Source organism: Diabrotica undecimpunctata, chromosome 2 (assembly GCF_040954645.1).
Source record: "Diabrotica undecimpunctata isolate CICGRU chromosome 2, icDiaUnde3, whole genome shotgun sequence".
NCBI classification, from domain to species: Eukaryota; Metazoa; Arthropoda; class Insecta; order Coleoptera; family Chrysomelidae; genus Diabrotica; species Diabrotica undecimpunctata.
Window position 1 is genome coordinate 68,136,398 of NC_092804.1, and position 27,556 is coordinate 68,163,953.

General features: G+C 31.8%; 1 protein-coding gene across 4 annotated transcripts in view; it reads left to right on the forward strand.

Moving 5' to 3' along the window:
• Positions 1-6,018: 6,018 nt before the first annotated feature.
• LOC140434658 (serine/threonine-protein phosphatase PP2A 65 kDa regulatory subunit-like) overlaps positions 6,019-27,556 on the forward strand; it is a 37,234-nt gene continuing 15,696 nt past the window's right edge. For 3 of the 4 annotated variants that reach the window (XM_072523076.1, XM_072523077.1, XM_072523074.1), the window contains exons 1-8: positions 6,019-6,147; positions 6,222-6,376; positions 17,970-18,347; positions 18,412-18,606; positions 19,005-19,110; positions 19,174-19,331; positions 23,073-23,650; positions 24,415-24,683. In XM_072523076.1, coding sequence (XP_072379177.1) covers positions 6,293-6,376; positions 17,970-18,347; positions 18,412-18,606; positions 19,005-19,110; positions 19,174-19,331; positions 23,073-23,650; positions 24,415-24,683 — 1,768 coding nt within the window. In that variant the 5' untranslated portion in view covers positions 6,019-6,147; positions 6,222-6,292. The remainder of the gene's footprint in view (positions 6,148-6,221; positions 6,377-17,969; positions 18,348-18,411; positions 18,607-19,004; positions 19,111-19,173; positions 19,332-23,072; positions 23,651-24,414; positions 24,684-27,556) is intronic. The other variant, XM_072523075.1, reaches the window with a different exon arrangement.

The following is a 27,556-nucleotide window of genomic DNA, read 5'->3' on the forward strand; positions in this document are numbered from 1 at the left end:
CACGTTTTAATTAAACATATTGACAATATACGCCATATTGCAAAAATAACAATGGTAGCGACATATGTGATGCAATAGCCCTCCTGATGTAGATTGGCGAAGCAAAACTCTACATTGGTTGTCTTACTGTTAGCCTAAGATCCCAGTGAAGGATCACTACGTTCATAACGTAGTTCAACAAAATCACATTTTTACATATACATATTACAAATGAAGAGAATAATAGTAATTAATGTTTGAGAAAAATTTTATTTCGTTTTAAATAACATACGTTGCTCATGACGTATATGTATGTATTTTATATGGCATTAAAGCTAGGTTTGCTGAGACAAAATTTAAAAAAAATTTTGTTGCCAATTGTTAAAAACGCGAGGTATCAAAGATAAAATAAAAGACAGCTAGCACGCAACGCTACTGGTTTGAAGTGCCAGTTGTGTGAGTTTTTTAAGCATTCGCTGAGAGATATATAATAATATACATATTATCACTTGTCAAACCAGTGCCACAGAATAAATAACAATCAGAATGCCCACTCTCAGATGCCGCCTTTGAAATTTGTCAGCACGCGATCGCCATATTTTAAACGGAAACATGGACTTGAATTGAGAAATTTGTGACAAGCTACGACAGAACTGTAATTTAAATTTTTAAAGATTAATAATTTAGTAAATTTGAAATAATTTAATCTATTCTTCAACTAAAAGTACGAATAAAATAGTGCATTTATGTCTATGGTTGCCGTAAATAAATTAAACCGGGTTAATTTTTCTATGCACATCAGATAAAATTTCACTGAACAGCACTGGTTCCGTTTAAAACATGACTGATTCCGTCTGCGCGTACTTATCTTGGCAAGCAGAGTGGGCATTCTGATTGTTTATTATTCTGTGCCAGTGCCGTTGCGCCCTAACTCTGTTTAACTTTATCTTTGATACCTCGCGTTCTTAACAGCTTTCAACCCTAATTTTCGACATTTTTTTCTCATTCAACCTTATATCAACATACTAAAGCTGGATTTATAGTTTGATGGACTGTAAACGTAGACGCACTGGAAAAAGATCCACATAGAATTTTGTGTACTCTTATTTATAAATGAACGTAAACGTATGACGGAACGTAAGTGAGACGGACTGGAACGGAAGAGTTGGCCAACTTTCATATTTTACAGTGCGTTACTTGCGTCTGGCCAATTAAAAGGAAGAATTTTGTGCTGGTAACCAAAGTAGCCCGTCCTCCATTTTGTAAAGTTGTCAACGTAAATCAGCATATTCGAATTTTGTTGATTATTTGTTACAATGGACGGTAAGTTAATACTTTATAAAATATTAATAATATATAAAAGGATATCATAGTAATAAAGAATATAGATGCATATGCGTCTATATTCTTTGATAGTATCATGGTCACCAACTCTAGCCACTGTTTCTACTCATGCGGGAAAATTCCACACCGTCGATTTATAAATTGACATAATATTTACAGTCCGTTTGTTACGTCTACAGTGCGTCTACGTCTACAGTCCGTCAAACTATAAATTCAGCTGAAGAAAAATAATAAGCTATAATTTTATATAAAAAACATGTACGTCATGATCAGCGAATTTTATTTAAAAAATAAAGAAACGAAATAAAATATTTGTCAAAAACGAATTACTATTAATGGGGATGTAATGGGATAGTGAAACGCAACATATAGCCACTCTTATTCAAATGTCAACCTTACCTGCTCGTATGATGATCAGATCATGGTCTTCTGGTACATCCTGCTAGATAACTAACGAGGCTCTGACGTCCGAGTGTTTGCCGGGATAAGCAATCCACCATTTACTGGCCAACGACTTGGGGCGGATGAGCTAGTAAGCGGAAGGACACTCTGTTGTCCTGAGACTGAAAAATTGGTCTCGAAGGCGGAAGAACCAAGAAAGTGGTCAACGGCATCAGAATGCAGAAGGCAACGAGAAACCACTGCATTAAAGGTCCCTGATGACATCTCTAGTATAAATTATAATGGCTAGCACTATTTGCGCAAGAGACATTATTGATTATGGTAATCGGAGACCAAAATCCGACAAGGGTGGACAATCCTCGGTCGTCAACATGCGAAACCCTTGCACAAAAAACCAAAAAAAAATACTCAACCCTCTCAGATAAAAATAGCTACCTGGAATGTAAGAAGTATGTATCAGACTGGAAAGTCACATTCTGTTATTAAAGAGAAAGGGAGGCTAAATATAGATATACTTGGGGTTAGCGATGTACAATGGTCAGAAAATGGAGAGAGCTTTCATCATAAGCAACACTATTAGTAATGCTAAAAATTCAAACACGGATCTGTAATATTCATATGATCCAAGTCTATGCTCCCACAGCTGATAAGACCGAAGATGAGATCTAAAAGTTTTATTCAGAATTGCACAATACAATCAAGTTAACAAAATCTAGAGATATTACTTACATTTTAGGAAACTTTAATGCAAAAATTGGAGTAGGTACAGTTGAAAATGTAGTTGGACAGTTCGGATTAGGAATTAGAAACGAGAGAGGAGAAATGCTCATAGATTTCTGCCAAGAAAAGAATATGGTAATTACCAATATACCAATACTTGGTTTCAGCTTCCTAAGAGGACTATATACATAGATGTCTCCTTAACATACAGAAAACCACATTGTCAGAAACCAGATAATACTCGTAAATAGCAGACATAAAAACTCTATAACCTCAGTTAAAACTTATCCTGATGCAGATGTTAACTCAGACCACAAATCGTTAGTTGCTGACGTGAAAATAAAATTAAAAAGAATTGAACTCGGAAAACAACAACCAAAAATTAATGTAAGAATGCTAAAAAACGAAGAAATAAAAACGAATTAAAAAATAATGTTAATGTTAATATTCAAAAAACACTAACTGACAACAAACAAATATGGATGTAAATAAAAAGTGGTATAGTATAAAAATCACGTTACTGAAGCCAGCTCAAGAAAGTTTGATACAACATAGGTCAGAGGCTAAAAAACAGTGGATGGCAGAAGAAATACTATTACAGATGGAAGAAAGAAGGAAATATAAAGGGAAAGATCTACAGAAGTATAAAGAAATAAAACGAATAGTTAACGAAAAAATCAAAACAGCTAAGGAAATCTATTTGATGAAACAATGTAAAGAGATAGAAGAACTAGAAATAAAGTATTATATGAGAAATATGGACAAAAAAATAAGAGAAGTGACTGGAATGGGTCGAAATAGACAGCAAGGACACAGAAGACGAAAAAGGAGTACTACTAACATATTTACCAGAGAAATTAAGACGATGGGAGGATTACGTTAGAGAACTTTTCCAAGATGAAAGAGGTGAAATTCAGAAAATACAATAACTAAATCCTTTAGAGAGACAGAAGATCACGATAGATGAAATCAAATATGCTATCAAAAACTCTTAAAGACAATAAGGCAGATGGATTAGATAAAATACCAGTAGAACTGTTAAAACTAGTGGAAGAGGATAACTTGGAAGTATTGGCAGATTTATTCAACACGGTGTACGATACGGGAATAATACCACAAGAGTGGAATCTATCAATAAAAAACAAGCAGCAAAAGAGTGCTCTGATTATTGAACACTCACTCTCATGAGTCATACTTAAAAGTACTGCTGAAAGTAATGCATAAGAGATTATACGAAAGGCTAGAGGAGGATATTAGCGAGACGCAGTTCGGGTTCCCAAATGGAATGGGTAGGTACTCGAGAAGGACTATTTGCCATCAACATATTGATTCAGCGATGTCGGGATGTAAACGTTGATCTACACCTTGTGCCTTGTTGACTACGAAAAAGCTTTCGATAAAGTAAGACATGAAAAACTAAATATCAATACTTGTGAACAAGCGCATTGACAGTAAAATCATAAATATAGTGCAAACATTATATTGGAACCAAAGTGCCATAGTTCAAATTGATGGGCAACTCAGAAGAAATGAAGATCTGTAGAGGAGTTAGACAGGGATGTGTTTTATCGCCACGTTTGTTTAACTTATATTCCGAAGAAATTTTCCAAAACACGCTCAATAATATCAAAGCTGGAGTTACCGTTAACGGAAAATTAATTAACAACTTACGATATGCAGACGACACTGTGATCATAGCAAAGAGTATAGAAGATCTACATCTTATCGAAAGCTTAAGTATGAATAGTGCTGAGATGGGAATTACTATAAACGCTAAAAAAGGAAGTACATGCTAATTACAAAATGACCACAAAATATGCATCACCTATTGACAATCAATGGTAACGTAATAGAACAAGTAGAAAAATATCAGTACTTGGGAACTTTGATCAATGCGAATAGAGATTGCCAGATCAGCATTTATACGAATGAAGCCACTCCTAACGTGCAAAAACCTAAATTTGGAGATATAATACGTACCATTCGCTGTTATATATTTTCAATATTATTATATGGAGCTGAGACTTCGACATTCAAAAAATGCAATTTAAAAAGAATCGAGGCTTTCGAACTCTGGTTATACCGCAGAGTATTAAAAATATCATGGACTGATAGAATTACAAATAAAGAAGTACTGGAGAGGGTTGGTAAAGAAACAGAAATCACCACTATACAAACCAGAAAACTGGAATACCTAGGCCACGTGATGAGGGGACCAAAATATGAAATTTTGATACTCATAACAAATAATATAGACGCTTATAGTGTCTATATTCTTTGCTCATAATACAGGGAAAGATTCAAGGAAGATCTGTTGGCCGAAGGCAGAACTCATGGTTGAAGAATCTACGTGATTGGTATCAATGCAGATCGGTAGATTTGTTTAGAGCAGCAAGTTCAAAAATAAAAATAGCCTTTATGATTGCCAACCTAATTGAATTAAAAATATTTGCGGCCATTTTTTGACTGGCAACCTATTAATGTATTCTCCTAATAATTATAAATGTATGTAAAAATGTAAGTTTGATGAACTACGTTATGAACGTGGTGATCCTGCATTGGGATCTTGTACTATATGCAACTGTATGTACCACATCTTACTGTGCACTAACCACAGAATAATAAACAATCAGAATGCCCACTCTGCTTGCCAAGATAAGTACGCGCATCTCGTTCGCGCAGACGGGCAACCATGTTTTAAACGGAACCAGTGTTGTTCAGTGAGATTTTATCTGATGTGAATAGAAAAATTAACCCGGTTAATTTATTTACGGCTGCCATAGACATAAATGCACTATTTTATTCGTACCTTTAGTTGAAGAACAGATTAAATTATTTCAAATTTACTAAATTATTAATCTCTAAAAATTTAAATTACAGTTCTGTCATAGCTTGTAACAAATGTCTCAATTCGAGTCTATGTTTCCGTTTAAAATATGGCGATTGCGTGCTGACACACTTCAAAGGCGGCATATCTACTCGTTATTGCTTCATATAAATTAGAAATTGCAGAATTCATAAAATAGTATAATCAAAATGTACTTTTTAAAAGCTTTATCTCTTTATATTTGAAGCATACAATATATGCATTATAAAAACATGCCAACACTGCTAAACCGAAATATTTTTGTAGTAAGTCTACGAACCGTGAACTCAACCATTTGAATTTTAAAATTTCATAAATGTCATTAGTGTCATAAATTAGAAACAAGCATTACGGCGCGGTAAATTTGAATTACTCCTTCTGGTTAAAACACAAACCATAGTTTAATCAGTTATTTAACCTATGTTTTTCAGCGTTCAATTTTATATCTAAATTAATTTCCGTATATTTTGAATGACACAAGATTTATTTTAAAATTTGAAATTAAAAAAAAATGGATGAAAATAGATAGAGAAAGATTGTCTATTATTGCAAACAAATTAATATTTAATAATTTTTTTAGATTTTATATTCTGTTTAAAATTTTTACAATAAAGACAAATAATATAATTTGATAAATTTTTATTTTCCTGGCATACAAAACGATATTAAATATTAAAATAGGGAATCTATTCAGTAGATATTGGTAAAACTGCGGCTTGACATCGACAGATGACAAGTCATCTAACGCCCCCTTTCTCAGTCTACCGAAAAAGTGTTGAAAATTCACAAAACACAGGTCAGTTTTTGGCGAAGTCGACAAAGCTTTTAAAAAATTTGTAAGTTATTTCTCTTTAATTAAAATAATTAAGATTTTTTTTGCACGTATAAAGAGTAAAAATTTTCATATCAGGTGTGTAACGACGTGTTTACAAACGAGTAAAAACGACGATATCGGCGATTACCACCGGACTCGGGTCTATAATGGCAGCCAGCGATTCTGCAGGCGATGATTCTTTGTATCCCATTGCTGTTTTAATCGACGAACTCAAAAATGAAGATGTACAGGTATGTATTCATTTTTAAAAAGCTATATCATATATACCCGTAAGAATCTAACAATTTGTGCTCAAAAAACATAAGCTCCTGTTAACCCTTTCTTGTTTAAAGTGACATCATTCTTGTCAGATCTTCCTGGATTGAAAATATAACATAAAATTATTTATAGACCAGCTTATAAATTGAATCAAGGAAGTATATAGTAATATGATTGGATTATAAAGGGTATTAAATAAATAATGTTTGACTTGATTTAAAGTCTGTTTTATGATTCATTTTGTGAATCAGATAAACTTCAGTAAGTTTATTGTTTTAATTATAGATCAAAAACATTATCAATTTTTATATCTAATTAACCTAACAATAATAACATTTTAATGATAAAAAGTACAATATTACACTTTTATTTTAATTACATTTTTTTACTTTTCTTGGGCCATTTTGTTTTTCTTTTTATGATATAATTATTGTTTTACTACTACCTATAATAAAATTAGCATACAAGCGAATTAAGTAAGTTTGAATATTGTAAGTTTAACATTTAAAATATTGAGAACAATAAATGATTAGCTTTCATTTTATTATGAAAATCTTGTATTTATTCTCCATCCTTTCATTTCAGTTAAAGCTTTTCTTATTTGATTGTCCTATTTAAATATTGTTCCTATGTCTTCCTTGGCTCTGAGATTCATCACCACATCCAGAGAAATTTAATGCAAACATTTGTTCCATCTAAAAAGATAAGAAAAAACTTAATTTATTCTATTAATTGGTAAATGATAGATTTCAAGTCCATGACAAATGTTAGTACTTCATCTTACTCAAAATTCAGAGCAAATATCCTATATATCCTTTATATTCTCAATTTCTTTCAATTCAATAGTTTATAGGTATTTTATCATGATTTGAAGTATTATACTTATGTTTTAAAGAACACACATTTGTAAGGTGATGTTTTGTTCATTCAAATCATTTGCAGCTTAAAATGTTTCCTTTTCTTTTGGTTTTTGCTTCAAATCAAGCTCTCTTAAGTTTCTAACCTCTGTGACTGTTAATTATGTTCTGGGTTGCTGCCTTATTTTCAGTCTTCAACCAGCTTATTTGAAGCTCCTTAACATCTAAACTGTTTGACATCCATTTTATCTTTACTACAACTTGTTTTAAAGCTACAGTTCTTTATTAATTTCTTTAAAATAGTTTAGATGGTATGATACTAATTTTATACCCATTGTCATATATGGCTTCAGTTATTTGAAACATTGAGGTATCCTATACCACTGACAGATCATAGATAAATATAATTCACATATACTGTGCTACTGATTACTAAATTCCAAACAATTAATTCAAGAAAACAAATAAACACAATTAAATTAATAATTAAAAAGGAATATTGATAGCATACTATATAAAGAATAAAAACAAATCTTTAGGCATTTATAGCTTACATCTTGTCAATACAAATAAAGAACAAATATTTGATTATCTCTTTAGGTAATTAATAGAATAAACAAATAATAAGAGATTTTTTAAATAAGATCCTTTAAATATATATTATTGAAATTATATACATAACATGTGTTGGTAATAGTATGAAATAATAATGAATTTAATAGAGAAAAGCAAAACATAAATTCAGCATATTTCTACATGCCTCTTGTTAATCAAATCACAATATATATATTTCTACTGAATATATTTGTATATGTTTTGTAAGTTGTCCATCTATTCTGACTTCCATTTTGTTATTTTGGTAGATGTTATCGATAGTTTTTATAATATTTAGGGGAACTTCTCTATTATACAGAAGATGAATTGCATCTTTGAGTATTACTCTGTCAAACGCTTTCTTTAGCTCAAGTAGACACAGAAATGCTGGTCTATTATACTCTAGTGATTTCTCAGTAATTTGTTTTATAACGAATATTGCATCTGTACACGATTTTCCACTACGAAAACCCTGTTGTTCATCTGCTAAACTTATCCTCTGATTTATGTAAGTTTTAGCATAGTATTTAACAAGTTTATACCTCTGTAGTTTTCTGGCTATTTTTTATCTCCTTTTTTGAATAGTAGAATTAGTTCGCTCGTTCTCCATTCTTCCCGTATTTTATTGTGTTTTATAATTTTATTAATTAATGTTGTTGATTGTTCAGTTATTGCTGCTCCACAATATTTCAGTAACTCGTTTGGTATCCCGTCTTTACCTGCTGCTTTTCTGTTCTTCAGGCTTTGAAGTATTTTCCGAACTTCCTGTACATTTATATTAAATTCTTCATTTGTGGTAATTTCTGGTGTTTGCGAAGAACCTAGTTGATAATGGGAAATAAATACAAGATAAAATAAACATAGTACAAAACAAAATAGGTAAGAAGAAAACAATAAAGAACAAAGACTGGTATAACCAAGAGTGCAGGCATTAAGAGTTAATAAAAACCATCATCAGAATCACATGGTTGAACAGCCCATCAGAAAAAAAACTGAAAAACCGAGAAATGAATGTAAATCCATAAATAAAAAGAAGAAAAGTAACTGGATTACTCAAATATTTAGAAGATATTGAGAAAAATTATAAAATAAAGCAATTCTAACCTCCTTCACTATTGCCTGTTTTAGTAGTAAAAATTCGCTATGAAATGCACCTTAGTGTGAAAATTGACCTTGTCTTGATTCCTTATTTGTCAATCAATTGAAGTTGTTCAATCAATTGGCCCAGGATGAAGATTATAACACCTACTTGTCAACTTAATGTTTCCATTTCCTTTGTACAGTAACATCTATTGTGGTTGAATGAAAAGCAATTCTACAAAAAAGTTAAGGCAACTAAAAGCAACCCACATACTAAAAAAAGAGAACTAAAAAATCTAAAAGGAGAACACAGCAGATGAAATAAAAATATGGTGTCAGATGAATGGAACAGAGGAATTATAGTGCTGACCAAGAAGACTGTAAAAACTACAGAACTATATCTCTTCTAAACATTGCCTATAAGATCTTAGCTAATATAATAAACACTAGACTAAAAACACATACAGAAAGAATATTAGGAAATTATCAGGATGGGTTTAGATCAGGCAAATCGACAATTAACTCCATGTATACAATAGAACAAATAATACAAAAGGCAAGGGAATATGATTGAGAAAGACACATGATGGAAGAATTAAGGGAGCTTTAGGTTCCAACAGAATTAACGAAGACATTGACAGGAATGCTTAAAACCAACACTTCAACAGTTAGATTTAAAGGAATAATTTCCGAATAAATTAAAATAAACAATGGATAAAAGCGATATGCTATTTCCCTTACACTGTTCAACCTAATTCTAGAAGCAATAATCAGGAAGGCAAAACTGTATAATAAAAATATGTATTACTAATAAAAATGAACTCCAAATAATAGCCTACACAGATGATCTGATCATCATAGCAAAAGACTGCACTAATAAAAGGATTAGAAAAATTAGAAAAGAAAGTAAAATATCAATGAAACTAAAACAAAAGTATATGAAGATATGGAAGAGATACTTGATCATATCAAACTGTAGGTTTTCAATGATTCAAACTATAGATTTAAACTGTACCCACCTTCAAGTACTTAGGAGTTATAATTGGAAAAATTGGGAGGGACAGATTAGAAAAAAGAATTTTAAAAGGAAATCAGTCATATGGCACGCCCAGAAATTTACTAAGAAGTAAAAAATCAAGCAAAAACACAAAAATGAATTTATACAGAACCTTAATTAAACCAGTTGTTACATATGCGATGGAAACAACAGCCATAAATAAAAAAGAGGAAGGCAGCTTACTACAATTTAAAAGAAAAATAATAAGAGCTAGGACCACAACATAAAAAGAGAGGGTGAGAAAAGACTTTCAACAGACATGGAAATAAAAAAGGAACTAAATAGAGAAAACATGGTCAGATATTGTAAAAGCACTCCTAGAATTGACCAGACACTTGCTGAGAGGACCATGTCAAGCTATGCTTCAAAGAATAAACAATTGGACTTGACTATGGCCTAGAAGAAGAAGAAGCCCGAGAAAAAGTTGGATAGATGATGTGGAAAATGACACAAGTATGAAGGTAATAGATAGGTAAGCTCAATGCAGGAACTGAAAAAAATTAAGGCAGGTCATCAGAAAACAGCGAAAATGCATAGCATATTATTATAAACAAAGCCTAGGTGTAAGCCATAACCCTGTGGGATTACAAGGCTATGATAATATTACAACCGCAATAATGACTCCAATTTACATTGACTAAATATAGACAACATAGAACAGTAATGTCTGTAGAGGTACTTAAAAATTCAAAAATAACAATTAATGATTAAGAAGTAACTATTCCCACATTCTTGTCTAAGCATAAATTCACATACATTATGTATTTGACAGTGCAACCTAAAATTACAGTGAGAGAACTTATACTACAAATTGTATATAATATATTCACTGTAAATAAAAGTAAATTAGGAAATAGGTAGAAGTATTAAGCCAATCAAAATGTTTGAAGTAGAATTCACATGCTTTCTACCAACAGACCACAATAAAACCAATAAATGCAAGTAATCTGGCTACAGAGGACATACTAATTAATAGGTAATTAGTAAGAACATATATTAAAATAATGCATGCAAACAATTATAATATTGCAAATGCTAAAATCTAAAAATATCCAAATGGGAATTGTTTTGTATAAAACTTAATGAGGTCGCTGGTTAAATGATATTCGATAAATAATTGTAACGAAAAAATGAAATAATTTGTTTGTAAATCAATTAGCGAAAAATAGCAAATATAACTGTCAATAAATTAGGAAAGAAACTGGTCTTACTCATTATTGTTGTCTGTACAAAGAATATAGACTTACCTTTTGAAATATTGATGTCGTAGCCAAGGAAATCTCGTTGGTACCGTCGGGGTGCCGGCCGGCGCTCGATGGCGGAGAACCTATCACGCACTAGGTCTGTTTTGTTCGATGTCTTGAGATGAAGTCGCTTGAGTTGAGTGAGACTTAAGACGGTCAGGAACCACCCTCCTAACCGTTGCGTGTGGTCTGTATACCAAGAGGGTACACCAATAAATTACTCTATTGTGTTGCGATAATTGTTCTGGTAATACGAACCGTACACTTGTTTCTATATTGGCGACACAAAAGAAGTCAAATTCTTCGTACTTCAACATAATAGATGAGACGACCAGATTTTACAATTTTACGAAATAACAGGAAATAATATATTTTACCAAAGTCGTTAGGATACAGTATTGAATTTAGATCACATTACAGGACCGTAACAGAAATATTAATAGTAAAAATATGAAAAGAAATAGTACATACTTTCCCAAACAGGAATAATACATCCATAAGTTAATAAGATACCAAACCAAATCAAGTTTAAAATCAAATGTATTAAGCGAGTCTTTAAATCATTATATATATATATATATATATATATATATATATATATATATATATATATATATATATATATATCTCATAAGAAATGTTGCAGCACATGTTTCTATATTAAAATAGTGTAAAAACATAGACATTATGTTTGGCAGTTATATGCTATTTTTTACAAGATAAAATAAAAATGTTCTGAAAAAATAATAATCATTCTAGATATTTTCTATCAAATGCAGTAAATTTAATTGTATGGTTAGTTACAGTCCTTTTCACAGCTAAATGATACTGTAATAGGTTTGGAAAGAAGGATATATTAGAAGAATTTAGATATATTAGATATTAGGAAAGAAGGATAAGTGCAATACTTGAGAAATATTTTTTCTATTAGCTACACAACTTATTTTAACAAAAAATGTATCCTAACTTATGACTATACTTTTTGTTGGAAATATTCTATTGAATTATTTGATTTTAAATAAAAAAACATTTTGGTTAATGTTAAATCTTGCAAAGGTTATACTACACATATTTTATTCCTTTCTTTTGATTTTGTATATTTCATGTTTATCAATTTATTGAATGATCATATTGTTTAACAAACATCATGAATACACATTGACATCTAGATTTCATGGTCAAACTATTTATAGAAATTTCTTGATGTTTTTTTATTGATATAATTTGTCCTACTGCTAAACTTTGTGATAAATTGATTTATCATCAAATATTTAATTTGTTTATTGTTATATCTCATTTTAATTACTGCAGACTTTGTTTCAAAAAATGTTCATAATAAAAAAGAAAAGGAACTAGTAAGATTGTAAAAAAGTTGTAAAATACTCAAAATAATAAAATCAATAAAAAGCTATAGAAATGCAGACCAAAAAAGCAGTCACAAGAGCTAGTCTAACTAAACTAAAATGAAAACCAATGAAGAACTTACCTGAGATATTTTCTTTTTTCTTCTTTTACCTAAAAAAAGTTTTCTGGGCTTGCAAGTTGGTCAAGCAGACTAAATAGTGTGCAACTAACTCACCATTTGCAATATGTACAGCTGTGGTCACTGAATAGTTTACCCCTATATTTTTACATTGTAATACTGTAAAATCGCAGTGTTATACAGATTTGTTAAAAGTCAAAATGCTTGTCAAAAATTTCACTCATATTGAAATGTAAAATAAAAAGCGATTAAATACATTCACAATGCCTAGAATGCATTTGAACCATGCACAAAAAACAAGAGCAATTGCCAAACTCAAAGATAGTTGTGTCACTAAAGCAAGTCACTGCATGTGCATATGGAAGATCAAACAAAGATGGGATCTTTTTCAGTCTATAGCATGGTTGGCTGGTTCAAGAGGGCAGAAGATCTCCACAGAGCAACAAGATGAAGTGTTAATAGATTATCTGAGTCCCTTGTCTCCTTTTGCCACAGCTCTAAAAGCTATTGACGAGACTGTTTCCAGGCAGCACTCGCGCTGCATGTAAAAGGATTAAAGCAGCTGGAGTGAAAAATTCTGCAGCTGCAAGGAAATCTTTTTTGACTGAGGATCGCAACAGATGAGTTGCATTTTGTGAATTTGTAAACAGTGAGGACATCTTTTATCTAATGTTGCATTTTCCAATTAAAAAGTGTTTTACACATATAGCAATGGTTGAATAAGAGTTTATAACCCGAAAAATCGTAAGTTTGATAAACGGGATACTTATCATTTAAGAAATAGTGAAGAATTCTCGATCAACATGTAGATGAAGGACCAAGTGTTTGTTCTCATATAGAAGAAATATTAACAAGATTATATAAAAACATATTCTTGAGAAAACAATGTTGCCATCAGTGATGCAGAGATTCCCCAATAATAACTTCATCTTCCAACATGTCAATTGAGTAGAATTATTCGAGAATGATTGGAAGAAACTCATGTTAATGTTCTTCACTTGGCTTCCCGGAATCTAGACCTTAACCCCATCGAAAGTGTGTGGACAGAGTTGATAAAGAAATTAAATGAAAAAACCTTACTATTTTCCCCCTTAACTCGGAAAATATCGACAGTACGAGAAAAATCGTAAAAAAGAAATTATAGGTAATCTCATTTGCAATAATTTTAGTTTGTATTATTTTTTTTGAAAAGTTGAAAATGGCAGAGATATTGAGCAAAAACGGTTCTCCTTTAAATTCAAGATGGCGGCTAACGCAACAGTGAAAAAATAGTCGCAATTTTAAATTTACACAGCTATTGACCACCCCTAAAGGTTAGAACAATAAAATTTGGGGTAGCTTGCCATGTAAGGTCAAATGACATTCTGGCTGGACTAATCTGTTAAAAACATACATTCAAAATTTACAGTAACATTTTCAGTTTTTATTAATTTTAATTAAATAGTTTAATCGGAAATTGCATATTTTTTATAGATGTTTGATAATGGCAATGAGAAATTAACAAACAACATGACAAATATGTTACATCATTCTACTTACTATCTATAATTGTTTACTTCATATTTACAGAGACTCTTTGTTTTCTAGTTATGTTTTTATGGTTTTGTTCATTATAATGCAAATCATTGTTTATTGAAATTTACCATAGCTTGAATATATATATATATATATATATATATATATATATATATATATATATATATATATATATATATACAAAGAATATATGAACAGGATTATTAGAATTCATAAATTTTTTTACATGTTGACTTATCTTGCCATGAACAAGATTTCAATAACAAATTTTCGGGTTTATCGGTTGAGCGGTTTGTGGTGGCTGCGGGAATTGTTTGGTAATAAGGAAGCATTCAGTTTTCGTGAATTTAAGGTTTCCGTTAAATTTTACATTTCATATAGCTGATTGAGAAGCATTTTTTTAATTGCTCAAAATGCCTATGAGAAGTTTCTAGAAAGACCAACAGATCCTTCAGAGGACACCAACCGAGGGGTTCTGGGCGTTACAGGGGAACCACAGAGCGACAAGATCCCGAATAAAACTTCTGGTTATAAGAGACACATTCAGTAGTACTCGAGCCATCGCGAATCAGTGGTGTTGAAGAGCATGAAAGGATGTTTAGTATGTGTACGGTATATCGCCGAATACGACAGTTTGGCCTTTTTATTATCCCCCACATCATTCTGTGAGAGGTGCTAGCTACCCTCTCACAGCTGAACATCAGCGTAACCGTTCTGGTGTATGGAAATAATTCTATGGGACCGGGAATGGAATCAGATGGTCTGTAGTGATGAATCCCGTGGATGCACGATGGTCCGGCAATAGTGGAAAGGCGACGTGGTGAAAGATGTGACCCACAATTTGACACAGAAGGGCATGTTCATCACACAGTGGGTGTCCTTCCTTATGGTAGCAGATGGCCACTAATTGCACTTGCAATTCAGGTATCATCAGATACAGCGTGCAAAAGAAACCGAGACGATCATCAAAGCAATTCTTATTATATTAACTGTTGTACAGAATAATTTCATATGAAACCAAGTTCTTAGATTTTGCACTTAGGAAATTCTGACCCATATCTGTCATAACCTTTTTGTGTAAAATTAAATGAGGTGTGTATTTTTGTTTGTTTTTCATATTATGATCCAGAAATTCCAGCTTGTATGCTTTATTAGTGTTTATTATTATTATTTGTATTTGGGTATTGAAAGAGTGCTAGAGATTTCTTCGACAGTTCGTTATAACCTGTCATACTGCAGCCAATTTGCTTATTGTACATCTTTCAATCATATATCATTCTGGCTCAGGTTTTATTGTTAACGACTGCTTACATAGTTGAAATCCACGGCGTTACGTGCCCTCCTAAGAATGGTGGCGGCTCAGTTAAATCAGAAATTAAAACATTTCTGGTGTCTCTGCCGGGATCGAACCCGTGCCGTCCAGCTTGGAGCCACTGACGTATTTCCGCCAAAATGAAGTGTGTTACAAATAATTGTAACATGATCTTCATTATCTTTACTATGTTGGGATAGACTTTCATAATTACGGTGGATTGGAACTGATAGAGAAAATAAATATAATCCCATCAATTAGGTTATCTAGGACATATTTATTTTACATTAAATATTATGTTTACAGAGCATTAAGCCACAATTGATTGTAATGAAAAGTAAATTTTATAAAAACTTAGTTAAAAAATCCTTTATAAAAGGTAATATATATTCTAAAAATGCCCTTTCGGGTTACATCACAGAACGTTTTCGGACTACAGTGCAGCTACCAGGTATACATGAGTAAAGCCACTAAATATGTGGGTAAAGCCCCTTTAAAATGTCAACCCTTTTGTTACTAACCCAAGTCAAGATGTCTCTATGTCATTTAAATTTATCGACAAATATGTATTAATTAACAAAGTTAACATCATTTAAAGGGTTTTTACTTACATATTTAGTGGCTTCACTCACGTATACCTGGTAACTGCACTGATGATGTACTTATTAGTCCGAAAATGTTTTGTGATGTAATCCAAAAAGGCATTTTTAGAATAGATATATACCTTTTATAAAGGATTTTTTTTAATAAAATTTTTTATGATTAATAGTATACACCAACTACAGGAATTTCATTTTCCTTGTGGATTTTAAATTTTATAGTTATTGTTTGATGTTTCGATTTCCACTCCAAAAATCGTTTTCAAAAAATATTATTTTAAATTAGGTAGTTGTTATTATAACCAAAGTTGTTTGGCGATTATGTTTTCCAAATTGACGGGTAACTTACTTGGCGTCAATCTTATAGGCTACAACAAATAGCCATGCTTTTTGTTGAAAATTCTTAGGATGGTTTTTATACTCTCAGGATGATATCAAATTCAAGAATGTATGTATTATATGTTTATGCATTGCGTGTTGTATATGTATTATGTATAATTGTATATTATATGTCCCTGACTTTCTCTATCAATCCGCTAATGTTGGTATATTCTTGTTGCTAACTTTTACTTTTCTTTCTTTTTCATTTTTCTTCATTAAGTAGGATGAGAGCTGCTTCATTGATTTTTCCCCTTTTCATGTCTTGTTTCTTTATGCACTCATTGTCCCGATCATGTTTGCTTATCTGTGATTTGTCAAAGTTGTCTGTTTTTGGTGTATATGTTTCATGCTCGCTTATCCTGGCATTTAGTGGTCATGTAGTTTCTCCCAAATAGAAATTGTAGCATACACAGGATATTTTGTAGATGCAGTTCTTTGATTTCTCTTGTGTGTTGTAGGGTTTGGTTTTGGATAGAGTAGATCTCAGTGTGTTGGTTGTTATGAATGTTGTTAAGATATTGTACTTATTTCCGATCCTTTTTAATTTTTCTGATCAGCCCTTTACATATGGTATTATTAAATCCCTTCTTGAGAGTGTTTCTGAATTGCTTGTGGTATATTGGTTTGTTTCTTTATTAAATCGTGTGAAATTCCTTGTTTATAAATGATAATGGTTAATCATTTTTTGTTAAAATCTTTGTAGCAGATTTTTTCTTCCTTAAATTTAAATGCATTTTCATTAGAACAGGTGTTATGGTCTCACCACCTAATGATTTAATTTTCTTTTTGATGTTTATGGTGTGGTTTGAGTGGTAATTTAAATATCTGTAAATGTGGGTTGGTTTTCTGTAAACTTTGTTTTCATATCCTATCCAAAATATATGGAATATTTTGTATTCTTTTTTTGTTAATAACACATCCAGAAAAGTTATATAAGTAATCTTTTTTTATTGGGTATTGTTCATTATTAAGTTTATTTAAAAATGCAATATGTTATGTCTGCTTTTGGTCAATAGAATATATGGAATATTTTCTAAGACGGGTGTATTTGTATATGATGTTAAATCTTTAAATTAATGAAAATTCAATTGCTTTAACTTATTTATTCAAGATGTATGTCTTCTATTGGTGCTTAGGCAGACAGACTTTTTATTTTTATTTATATAACTTGTGTAATCAGTTATTTCATAATTGATATATTCCAAAACATATTTTCTGTATTATTTTAATATATACTGTTTGTTGTAGTAGTGTAAGTCTCAAGAAAGTTTATATTATACTTTTATATGGATATTGTTAATGTTCAAATAGTAAACTCAGACCTTACATACTTGTTTTGTCATTGGATGAGTACAAATTTTAGAAAGTAGATTTTTTCTCATTAATTTTAAATGACTAATTTAATATTGAATTTTTTTCCAGCTTCGGCTAAACTCAATAAAAAAACTTTCAACAATAGCGTTAGCTCTTGGAGTAGAACGTACAAGAACCGAACTAATACCTTTTTTGACAGAAACTATATATGACGAAGATGAGGTTCTTCTGGCACTTGCGGAACAATTGGGGACATTCATAAATTTAGTAGGAGGCTCTGAGTATGCCTATTGTCTTCTACCACCGTTGGAAAGTTTAGCTACAGTTGAAGAAACTGTAGTTAGAGATAAAGCAGTAGAATCATTAAGGGCTGTTGCCCAGCAGCACAGTCCTGCTGATCTAGAGACACATTTTGTACCTCTAGTACAGAGGTTGGCTGCTGGGGATTGGTTTACAACTAGAACCTCAGCTTGTGGGTTATTTTCAGTAAGTATTATTCAGTGCTTTTTATGGAAGTATTTAATTATAAAAAATATTTAAATTTTTTTAGGTATGTTATCCAAGAGTCTCACCACTAGTTAAGGGTGAACTAAGAGCTCATTTTAGGGCTCTATGCCAAGATGATACACCTATGGTACGAAGAGCTGCTGCAACTAAACTTGGTGAATTGGCCCAAGTGGTTGAATTGGAATATCTAAAATCTGACCTAATACCCATGTTTGTTAATTTAGCCCAAGATGAACAGGTAATTATATCACCTGATCTCCATAACTGTGTTTGTTCCTTGTTGATTTATTACATCTCTGACAAATATCCGACATTAGCGATCACTGTAGTGTAAACTTAAATTAGTAGCAATGTTAAATCTTTTATGCATTATTTTGCATTAATTCTTGTTTTTTCTTATTAATTTCAATCTAATAGCTGTATTTCAATCTTTCCCATTATTTTTTTTTCTTTCCCATTATTTTTTTTTGAATGCTATGAATTTATGAAAGATATTTACTAAAATATTTGATCAAAACTAGAGGAGATTGGCTATATTTTTAATAAAATAGTTTGTAGATTCTATTATTTTGGTAATAAAATTTATTCTAATTCAGATGAAATATTGTAAAATTTATGAATAATTTCATTTTACAGGATTCAGTTCGGCTTCTTGCAGTTGAAGCCTGTGTAAGTATTGCAACACTTTTACAACAAGAAGATGTTGAACAACTAGTAATGCCCACTCTTAGACAATGCACAGGTATGTCTATCAAATATTACTAATATAAATATTGAGAAGTAAAAAACATTTATGACTTTATAGGTGATACATCCTGGAGAGTCCGATATATGGTAGCAGAAAGATTTTCAGAATTGCAGAAAGCTGTGGGACCTGAAATTACAAGAACTGACTTGGTTAATGCTTTCCAGAGCCTTTTGAAAGATACTGAAGCTGAAGTTAGAGCTGCAGCAGCAAATAAAGTAAGTTGAAGTTCATATTATATTATCTGTTTTTATGTTTGCTGATAGTTTTTGATATATCAGACTATACCTACACTATAGAGTCAGTGAAAGTGTAAAGTAAGGTTCATACTTTTAATTTTGTCATTTTAATAGTCAATTTAAAAATATTCAGTAATCTTTTTTATCAAACAAGTTGGACTAGTCAATTTCACTGGCCATTTACATATGATTATTCCTATAATTATAACTAATGTTTTCTGCTATAATGATTTTAGCTTCTCCTTTTTCTTAATACATATATTTACCAATATAATCCTAAATATTTTTTTCTGTCTAGTGTTTGTGTTATACAATTGTTAGCCCCTTTTGAGGACTTTATAAAATGAACCATTATGTAACTCTTAACAGGGTGCAAAAATTTCACAGCTACTAACAACAGAACAGTAAATATTTTTTTTTTATTTATTTTGCTTCAACCACTTAGGGTTATTAGCATAAGAAAAATATAAAAATGATAAAGACATACATAGGCATATACAAAATATCAATTACATAATAATGTATACAATATATATTTTAATTATTGATGTATTGTATTAAATTTTATTGAAAAAGTTTATAGTTTTCAAGAATTCTATCAAGTCAGCTACATATTTAGATTCTCCTAAAAGTTCTTTTAATGCTTTTGGAATGTGATCATATAGTCTTTCAACTGAGTATATTGGACAGTCAATCAAAATGTTCTTCACTGTCACTTTACATTCACAAACAAAACACACTGGTTCCTCTTCTTTCTTCAACAAGTATTCATGTGTTGTAGAAGTGTTTCCTAATCTGAGACGTGTTATTAGGACTTGATGTTGTCGCTTTGAAGGCCAGAAGTTCCATGGAAGGACGGAAGATTTTATTTCTATCAATTTAGTGCTGCTTCTATTCCATTGGTTTTGCCAAACCTCGTGCAATTTTGATTTTAAGTAAAGTTTTAAATCCAAATGCACCGTTAGATTTTCCACTGATGCGGCTGTATTGGTTACTGCGGACCTAGCTAGACTATCTGCCTTTTCGTTACCATCTATTCCAACGTGTGACGGTACCCAGAGGAACTCTACTGTCAAATTGTTGTGGTATATACGGTATAAAATTAACTTAATCTGCTGTAATGTTGGATGAGAGGGATAAATCTGAGAAATTGATGTCAGAAAACTAAGTGAATCAGATATTATAAGAGATTTGGGAAGTTTTTTTTCTAGAATATAGGTTAGGGCCTTATTGATGGCAAATAGTTCTGCTGTAAAAATACTTGTCTTAGGAGACAATTTATAGATGGAATGTTCATGGGATGTCACAAAGCATGCTCCTACTCCATTTATGGTCTTAGAGGCGTCCGTGTATATAAAATGGTAATTTTTGTACTGTGTGAGAATATGGAGAAAGTGAGTTTAAAAAAATTTGGTATCACGTTATTTTTGTTATATGCTGTAAGTTTAAGGTTACAAAGCGGAGAGGGAACAACCCAAGGAAAACATAAATTTATTTCACAGATAGGATAAATGGGAGGTAGTTCAATATTAAAATCGAATAAGTATCTATTAGCTCGTTCATAGAAAGGTACAGGACCCCTATTTATTTTTTGATAGACCTCCTGGAACCTGTTAGCAACAGCATGATGAAGAGCTGGATTTTTTGGGTTAGATTTTATACTCGAGACATACGATAGAGTTAAGTATTTTCTTCTTAGGTTTAAGGGTGGCTCTCCAGCTTCACAGAGTAAACTGTCCACAGGACTGGTGCAATATGCTCCTAGAGCAAGTCTAACGGCTGAACTCTGAAGAGTATCCAATGTTTTAAGCAATGCTTGGTTTGCGGTGTTATACACAACACATCCGTAGTCCAGTTTTGATCTAATTAAAGCTCTATATAAATTTATTAGAGTTGGAAAATCTGCTCCCCAATTTTTATGCGATACAGATTTCATAATGTTTAGTCCAGCTTTGCACGATACACTTAGCGAGTGTATATGACTTGTCCCCATATGCATCCCCAGGAATTTTATTTCTTTTGTATATTCTATAAGAGAATTTGAAATAAATAATAATAATTAAGTTTAAAAATAGATTTGGGAGCTTTTGTAGATTTGATTTTCGTGAAAAATGTATAGCTTTTGTTTTTGTGGTGGAAAACTGGAGCCCAATATTGTTAGACCACGATTCTATCCACTTAAGAGCTGCAGCAATACGATTATGAGCAGATATGTTTTTATTTCTTGCTAGAATTACCAGATCATCAGCATACAAAAAAGTTTTAATTGTGCCATTATAGTACGACACAACATTGTTAATAGCAATTAAAAATAGTGCTACGCTTAGATTCGAGCCCTGTGGAATTCCATTTTTCTGTAATTTAGATTCAGACAAATGGTTATTGATTCGAACTTGGAAATATCGTTGCCGTAGAAAGTTTGAAATAAAAGCAAACATGTTACCGTGAATCTTCCAATTGTGGAGTGTGGTTAAAATATCGTAGCGCCATACTGTATCAAAAGTAAATATTTCCAGTGATCGTTAACTAAAACTTAAAAAAAGACCAATATAAAACAACAAAAAATAATTTGAAAAATTTTGTTTTTTAAAATTTTTGAAACGTAACACCAATGTTCAGCAGATTACGGAAAAGTAATTCTTCTTCCTCAGCATTTTCCTTTTCATAGGTCGTTGTTCCTTAAAGATTACTAATAAAATAATTAAATGAAGATATATAGAGAAGCAGAAGAATGATGTTAGTTCAGAGCAGCACATGCATGTGTGAATCATTTGTTTAGCAAATGTATTACAAATAGAGAAGAAAGTAAATATGAAAAGAAGCTTCTATTTATTTTTCACAGATTTAACGAAGCAATGGAGAAGATACATATAAGCCATACACATATAATTGTGTAATTAAAGTTATCAAGGGGATATGTAAGAAAAGAGCAATCAAAATAAAAATTGGAAACAAGATAACAAAAGGATTTTAGTGCCTTTGTCAAGTGAGAAAGGCACTCTGCCGAAACAGCTGTAGTGATAAGATACTATAATAAATTTTGTGGAAATTTTGAAACCAAAGTTTTCAGTGTTTTATTGTTATATAAAATGAATTTCCATCAAGTACTGCCAAACCCATCACTTATTTAATAAAAGAAATCATTGAGACTGAATAGACAATCGTGAATGAATATGTAATCCTAATGAAGGATTTGCGACGTCCGAAAGCATCGTGGAATTGGAAACCAGCTGAGAAGAAAAATCTAGAATAAGCTTGGGGACTAACATCAAGAAGGCAATGAGCGATAGAAACTTGCGACGAGTTGTGTTTAAATAGAAGATGGAGGAGAATTAAAATGTATTAGAATTTGTTGTTCCCCAGTGATGGTAATAAACAGTTAGCAGTGAATTATTTAATTACTTTATTCTACAAAAGTACTAAAAACTAAACATGTGCTACATTCTAGATAAATAGGATTACAATTGACAGTTGACAAGCCGAATCACTAAAGACATGGTGAACCAGTGTTGCCAAGTACAAAATTCCAATAAATTGTTCGATGTATAAGAATTTTAAAAACAAAATTAAGATTGTGTATTTCAGACTATGAAAATATGTTAATTATTTTTGTTTCAAAAATATAGTTAATATAATAAGAATTAAATGAATAAAAGATATTATCAAAAAAAAAACAAATATAACTGTATACAATTTATTGATATGAAGTTTATGTTTCAGGTAAAAGATTTTTGCCAAAACTTAGACAAGGCTCATCAAGAAAACATTATAATGACAAATATTCTACCATGTGTTAAAGAATTAGTAGCAGATCCAAATCAGCATGTCAAATCAGCCCTGGCCTCAGTTATTATGGGCTTGAGCCCAATTCTTGGTAGACATAATACAATAGAGCATTTGTTGCCACTCTTTTTGACACAACTCAAAGATGAATGTCCCGAAGTCAGGCTCAATATCATTTCTAATTTGGACTGTGTAAATGAAGTAATAGGCATTCAACAACTATCTCAATCTCTCCTCCCAGCCATTGTAGAACTCGCAGAAGATTCAAAATGGAGGGTACGATCGGCTATTATAGAATATATGCCTTTGTTAGCCGGCCAACTCGGTAGGGAATTTTTTGATGAAAAATTAAATGCGTTGTGCATGACATGGTTGATGGACCATGTGTTTGCCATCAGAGAAGCCGCCACCTTAAATTTAAGAAAGTTGGTTGATCAGTTTGGAGCAGAATGGGCAGAGAGTACAATCATACCCAAGGTTCTAGCTATGTCTAGGGATCCAAATTATTTATACAGGTAAGATTATATCATATCTAGTATAATGCATATTATAGTCGAAATAAAACTTACTTACTTCATGATGCCATTGAAAATTAATGTAAATAAATCCATTTCAAAATTTTTTTTGTTATAAAACTAAATACTTACGTGCTTGGATAAAAAACTGTATAAAATAAAATTCTATAAAATTAAACAAAATTAAGTAAAATTAAACACAATTAAATAAAAGTAAATAAAATGAAACAAAATTAAATAAAATAATAAAAATAATTAAAACTAAATAAAATTAAACAAAATAACGCTGGTTTTCCCGCGCCCAATACCTCGTAATGGAAGGATTGTGTCTCCCTACTAACGAAACAGAAGATTTGTCACTAACTAAAATGTTTTTAATAACATTGGGTTCATCATTAGCCTTCATTATTAGAGTCTCACAAAATTCCATTCTTCGAAAGTAGTCGTCTGGATAAGGCTGCTGCGTTTTCGAATATTTAAAATTCTTGTAACCGTGCTTTTTATCATCATCATTATCAAGCAGAATTGTAGCTCGTGATTGCGATATCAGTTAAAAAACAGTTTTGAAAATATTAAAAAATACTAATATTGGGGTTATACTTTGCATACATCAACGATTTAAAAAGGAATTGTGTGACATGGCAATACCAGAGTCATTTAACTAAACCACACATATTTATTAAAAATAAACTTTTTTTCATTATTATTTATATTTTAATTTTTTCTCCTAGAAATGGCAACTAAACCATTATTTTTGTTTTTAGAATGACTTGTTTATTCTGCATAAACGTCTTAGCTGAAGCTTGCGGTAGCGACATAACCACAAAAGTGCTTTTACCTACCGTTTTGAGCATGGCGAACGATAAAGTAGCAAACGTCAGATTCAACGTTGCCAAAACCTTACAACGGATAGCGCCGCAATTGGATCAATCAGTCATACAGCCTCAAGTCAAGCCTGTGCTAGACAAATTGAATGTTGACACTGACGTGGATGTAAAATATTCGGCGTCTGAAGCCATCATGGGCATTGCTGGTAAGCGTTTAAAAGAGTTTTGACATATTAAATGTTTAGAAACCGATTATAGTAATAGTGTATAGTTTTTATTTAATAGTAAATTCCATTTTAGGTTAGTTATGTTTCCAAACCTTATTTTTGTTGTTTCTTCAAGGTATTACTTGTTTCCTTTTTCCATCTAGCAATTTCTGCAATTTTTGTTAACTAATTCTTTAAAAACTTTTACATATGTCTTTCATTTGCTTATTTAAATACTTATCAACCAAATTGTTGACATTTACATCTTCCTGTAGAAAACAAGACATGCAGAGCATAGAAAATTATCGTCCCATCAGTCTACTGATTCATCTATTTAAGTCGCTTACAAAAATTAATAAACAAATCAACCTCCAAGATGGATTTCTATTAGTAAGTACAGCAGTCACGTTTTCGAAAAAGTACTACTGACCACCTTAAAGCAATACGCCTTTGATCATATAAAGCATTTGATTCTGTGGAAACTTGGAGTCCTGGATAATGCAAGAATCGACTCCATGTATTTGAATCTTACATATACATGTACAAATCCACAATTATATCGAGAAATACAAAAATAAAACTCTACAAAACAATAATATGCTCAGTTCTAACATATGGAATTTAACAAAAAAAAAATAAAAACATGCGTTTCGAAAGAAAAGTACTAAGGCGAATATATGGAGCAGTGAATGACAATGGAGTGTGAAGAAGACGATACAACTTTGAACTTTATAGAATATACCAGGAACCTGATATCATAAAACATATTAAGATAGGACGTCTGAGGTGGATAGTACATGTAATGCGGATGGAACAAAATTACCCAGCTAGAAAAACGCTCCTTGATAGACCCATTGGTCAGAGAAGAAGAGGAAGACCCAGAACAAGGTTCCTTGATAACATAGATGAAAACATGAGGAATATGGGAATACGTCCTTGGCGGAGAAAGGCGATGGATAGGGACGACTGGAGAGAAATTCTTGAGGAGGCTAGGACCCACGCAGGATTGTAAAGCCAGAATGATGATGATAATGATACAAATGCCAGTGTGCAATTCACGATAGATAAAGATACAAAATAACCGTCAATACAATAACAACTACACTATGGTGGTACTATCTTTTGATAGTAGGTTTTTGAAGATATCTTTAAAAGCTTGGAATGGTGAAATAAGGACAATAATACAGCTGGCGTTTGTCTGAATCACATGATAAAAAAGTATGTATTAAAAGTATGCTTAAAAATTTTCATCAAGCATCTAAATTAAAATCTGACTACAAAAAAATCAAAATAAAGCTTGGTAATCAAATTCTGAATATATCTATATTGGACACAAGGCAGATACATTCAATTGGAAAAAGAAAACTCCAAAAGTCTGAAGTAGATAGAAGAATGGCCATTGTTGGTCAGCTTTTGGGAAGCTAGACTTCATATGTCTCGCGAAATCTCCATAAATTGAAAACGAAGACAAAAAGAGAAATCAAACGATTTCTACCTGGCGAAACCGAATTCAAATTTTTACCACTGCGCTTCCTAAAACTTGCGAAGCAAACAGCTTGATGAATTACTCGGCAAGGGAATCTAAAATTGCATTCCACATGCCGTTAATCATGGTCAAAATTAGTAGTGAATTCAGTTTCTGGTACTCCAACCGAAGTAAAGTAATAAAACATAATGACGGTATTAGATTTTTGTTTTGATACAGGGCAGCGACAGCCGCTTATACGTATTTCGACCTCTTTAGGTCTCAACCAAAACAAAAATCTTTCCCGTCCTAGACAATAGTTATCAAAATAACTATATACGGACGTTACTACGCCATCTAAAAACAAAAAGAGAAATCAAACGATTTCTACCTGGCGAAACCAAATTCAAATTTTTACCACTGCGCTTCCTAAAACTTGCGAAGCAAACAGCTTGATGAATTACTCGGCAAGGGAATCTAAAATTGCATTCCACATGCCGTTAATCATGGTCAAAATTAGTAGTGAATTCAGTTTCTGGTACTCCAACCGAAGTAAAGTAATAAAACATAATGACGGTATTAGATTTTTGTTTTGATACAGGGCAGCGACAGCCGCTTATACGTATTTCGACCTCTTTAGGTCTCAACCAAAACAAAAATCTTTCCCGTCCTAGACAATAGTTATCAAAATAACTATATACGGACGTTACTACGCCATCTAAAAACAAAAAGAGAAATCAAACGATTTCTACCTGGCGAAACCAAATTCAAATTTTTACCACTGCGCTTCCTAAAACTTGCGAAGCAAACAGCTTGATGAATTACTCGGCAAGGGAATCTAAAATTGCATTCCACATGCCGTTCATCATGGTCAAAATTCGTAGTGAATTCAGTTTCTGGTACAGCGACAGCCGCTTATACGTATTTCGACCTGTTTAGGTCTCAACCAAAACAAAAATCTTTCCCGTCCTAGACAATAGTTATCAAAATAACTATATACGGACGTTACTACGCCATCTAAAAACAAAAAGAGAAATCAAACGATTTCTACCTGGCGAAACCGAATTCAAATTTTTACCACTACGCTTCCTAAAACTTGCGAAGCAAACAGCTTGATGAATTACTCGGCAAGGGAATCTAAAATTGCATTCCACATGCCGTTAATCATGGTCAAAATTAGTAGTGAATTCAGTTTCTGGTACTCCAACCGAAGTAAAGTAATAAAACATAATGACGGTATTAGATTTTTGTTTTGATACAGGGCAGCGACAGCCGCTTATACGTATTTCGACCTCTTTAGGTCTCAACCAAAACAAAAATCTTTCCCGTCCTAGACAATAGTTATCAAAATAACTATATACGGACGTTACTACGCCATCTAAAAACAAAAAGAGAAATCAAACGATTT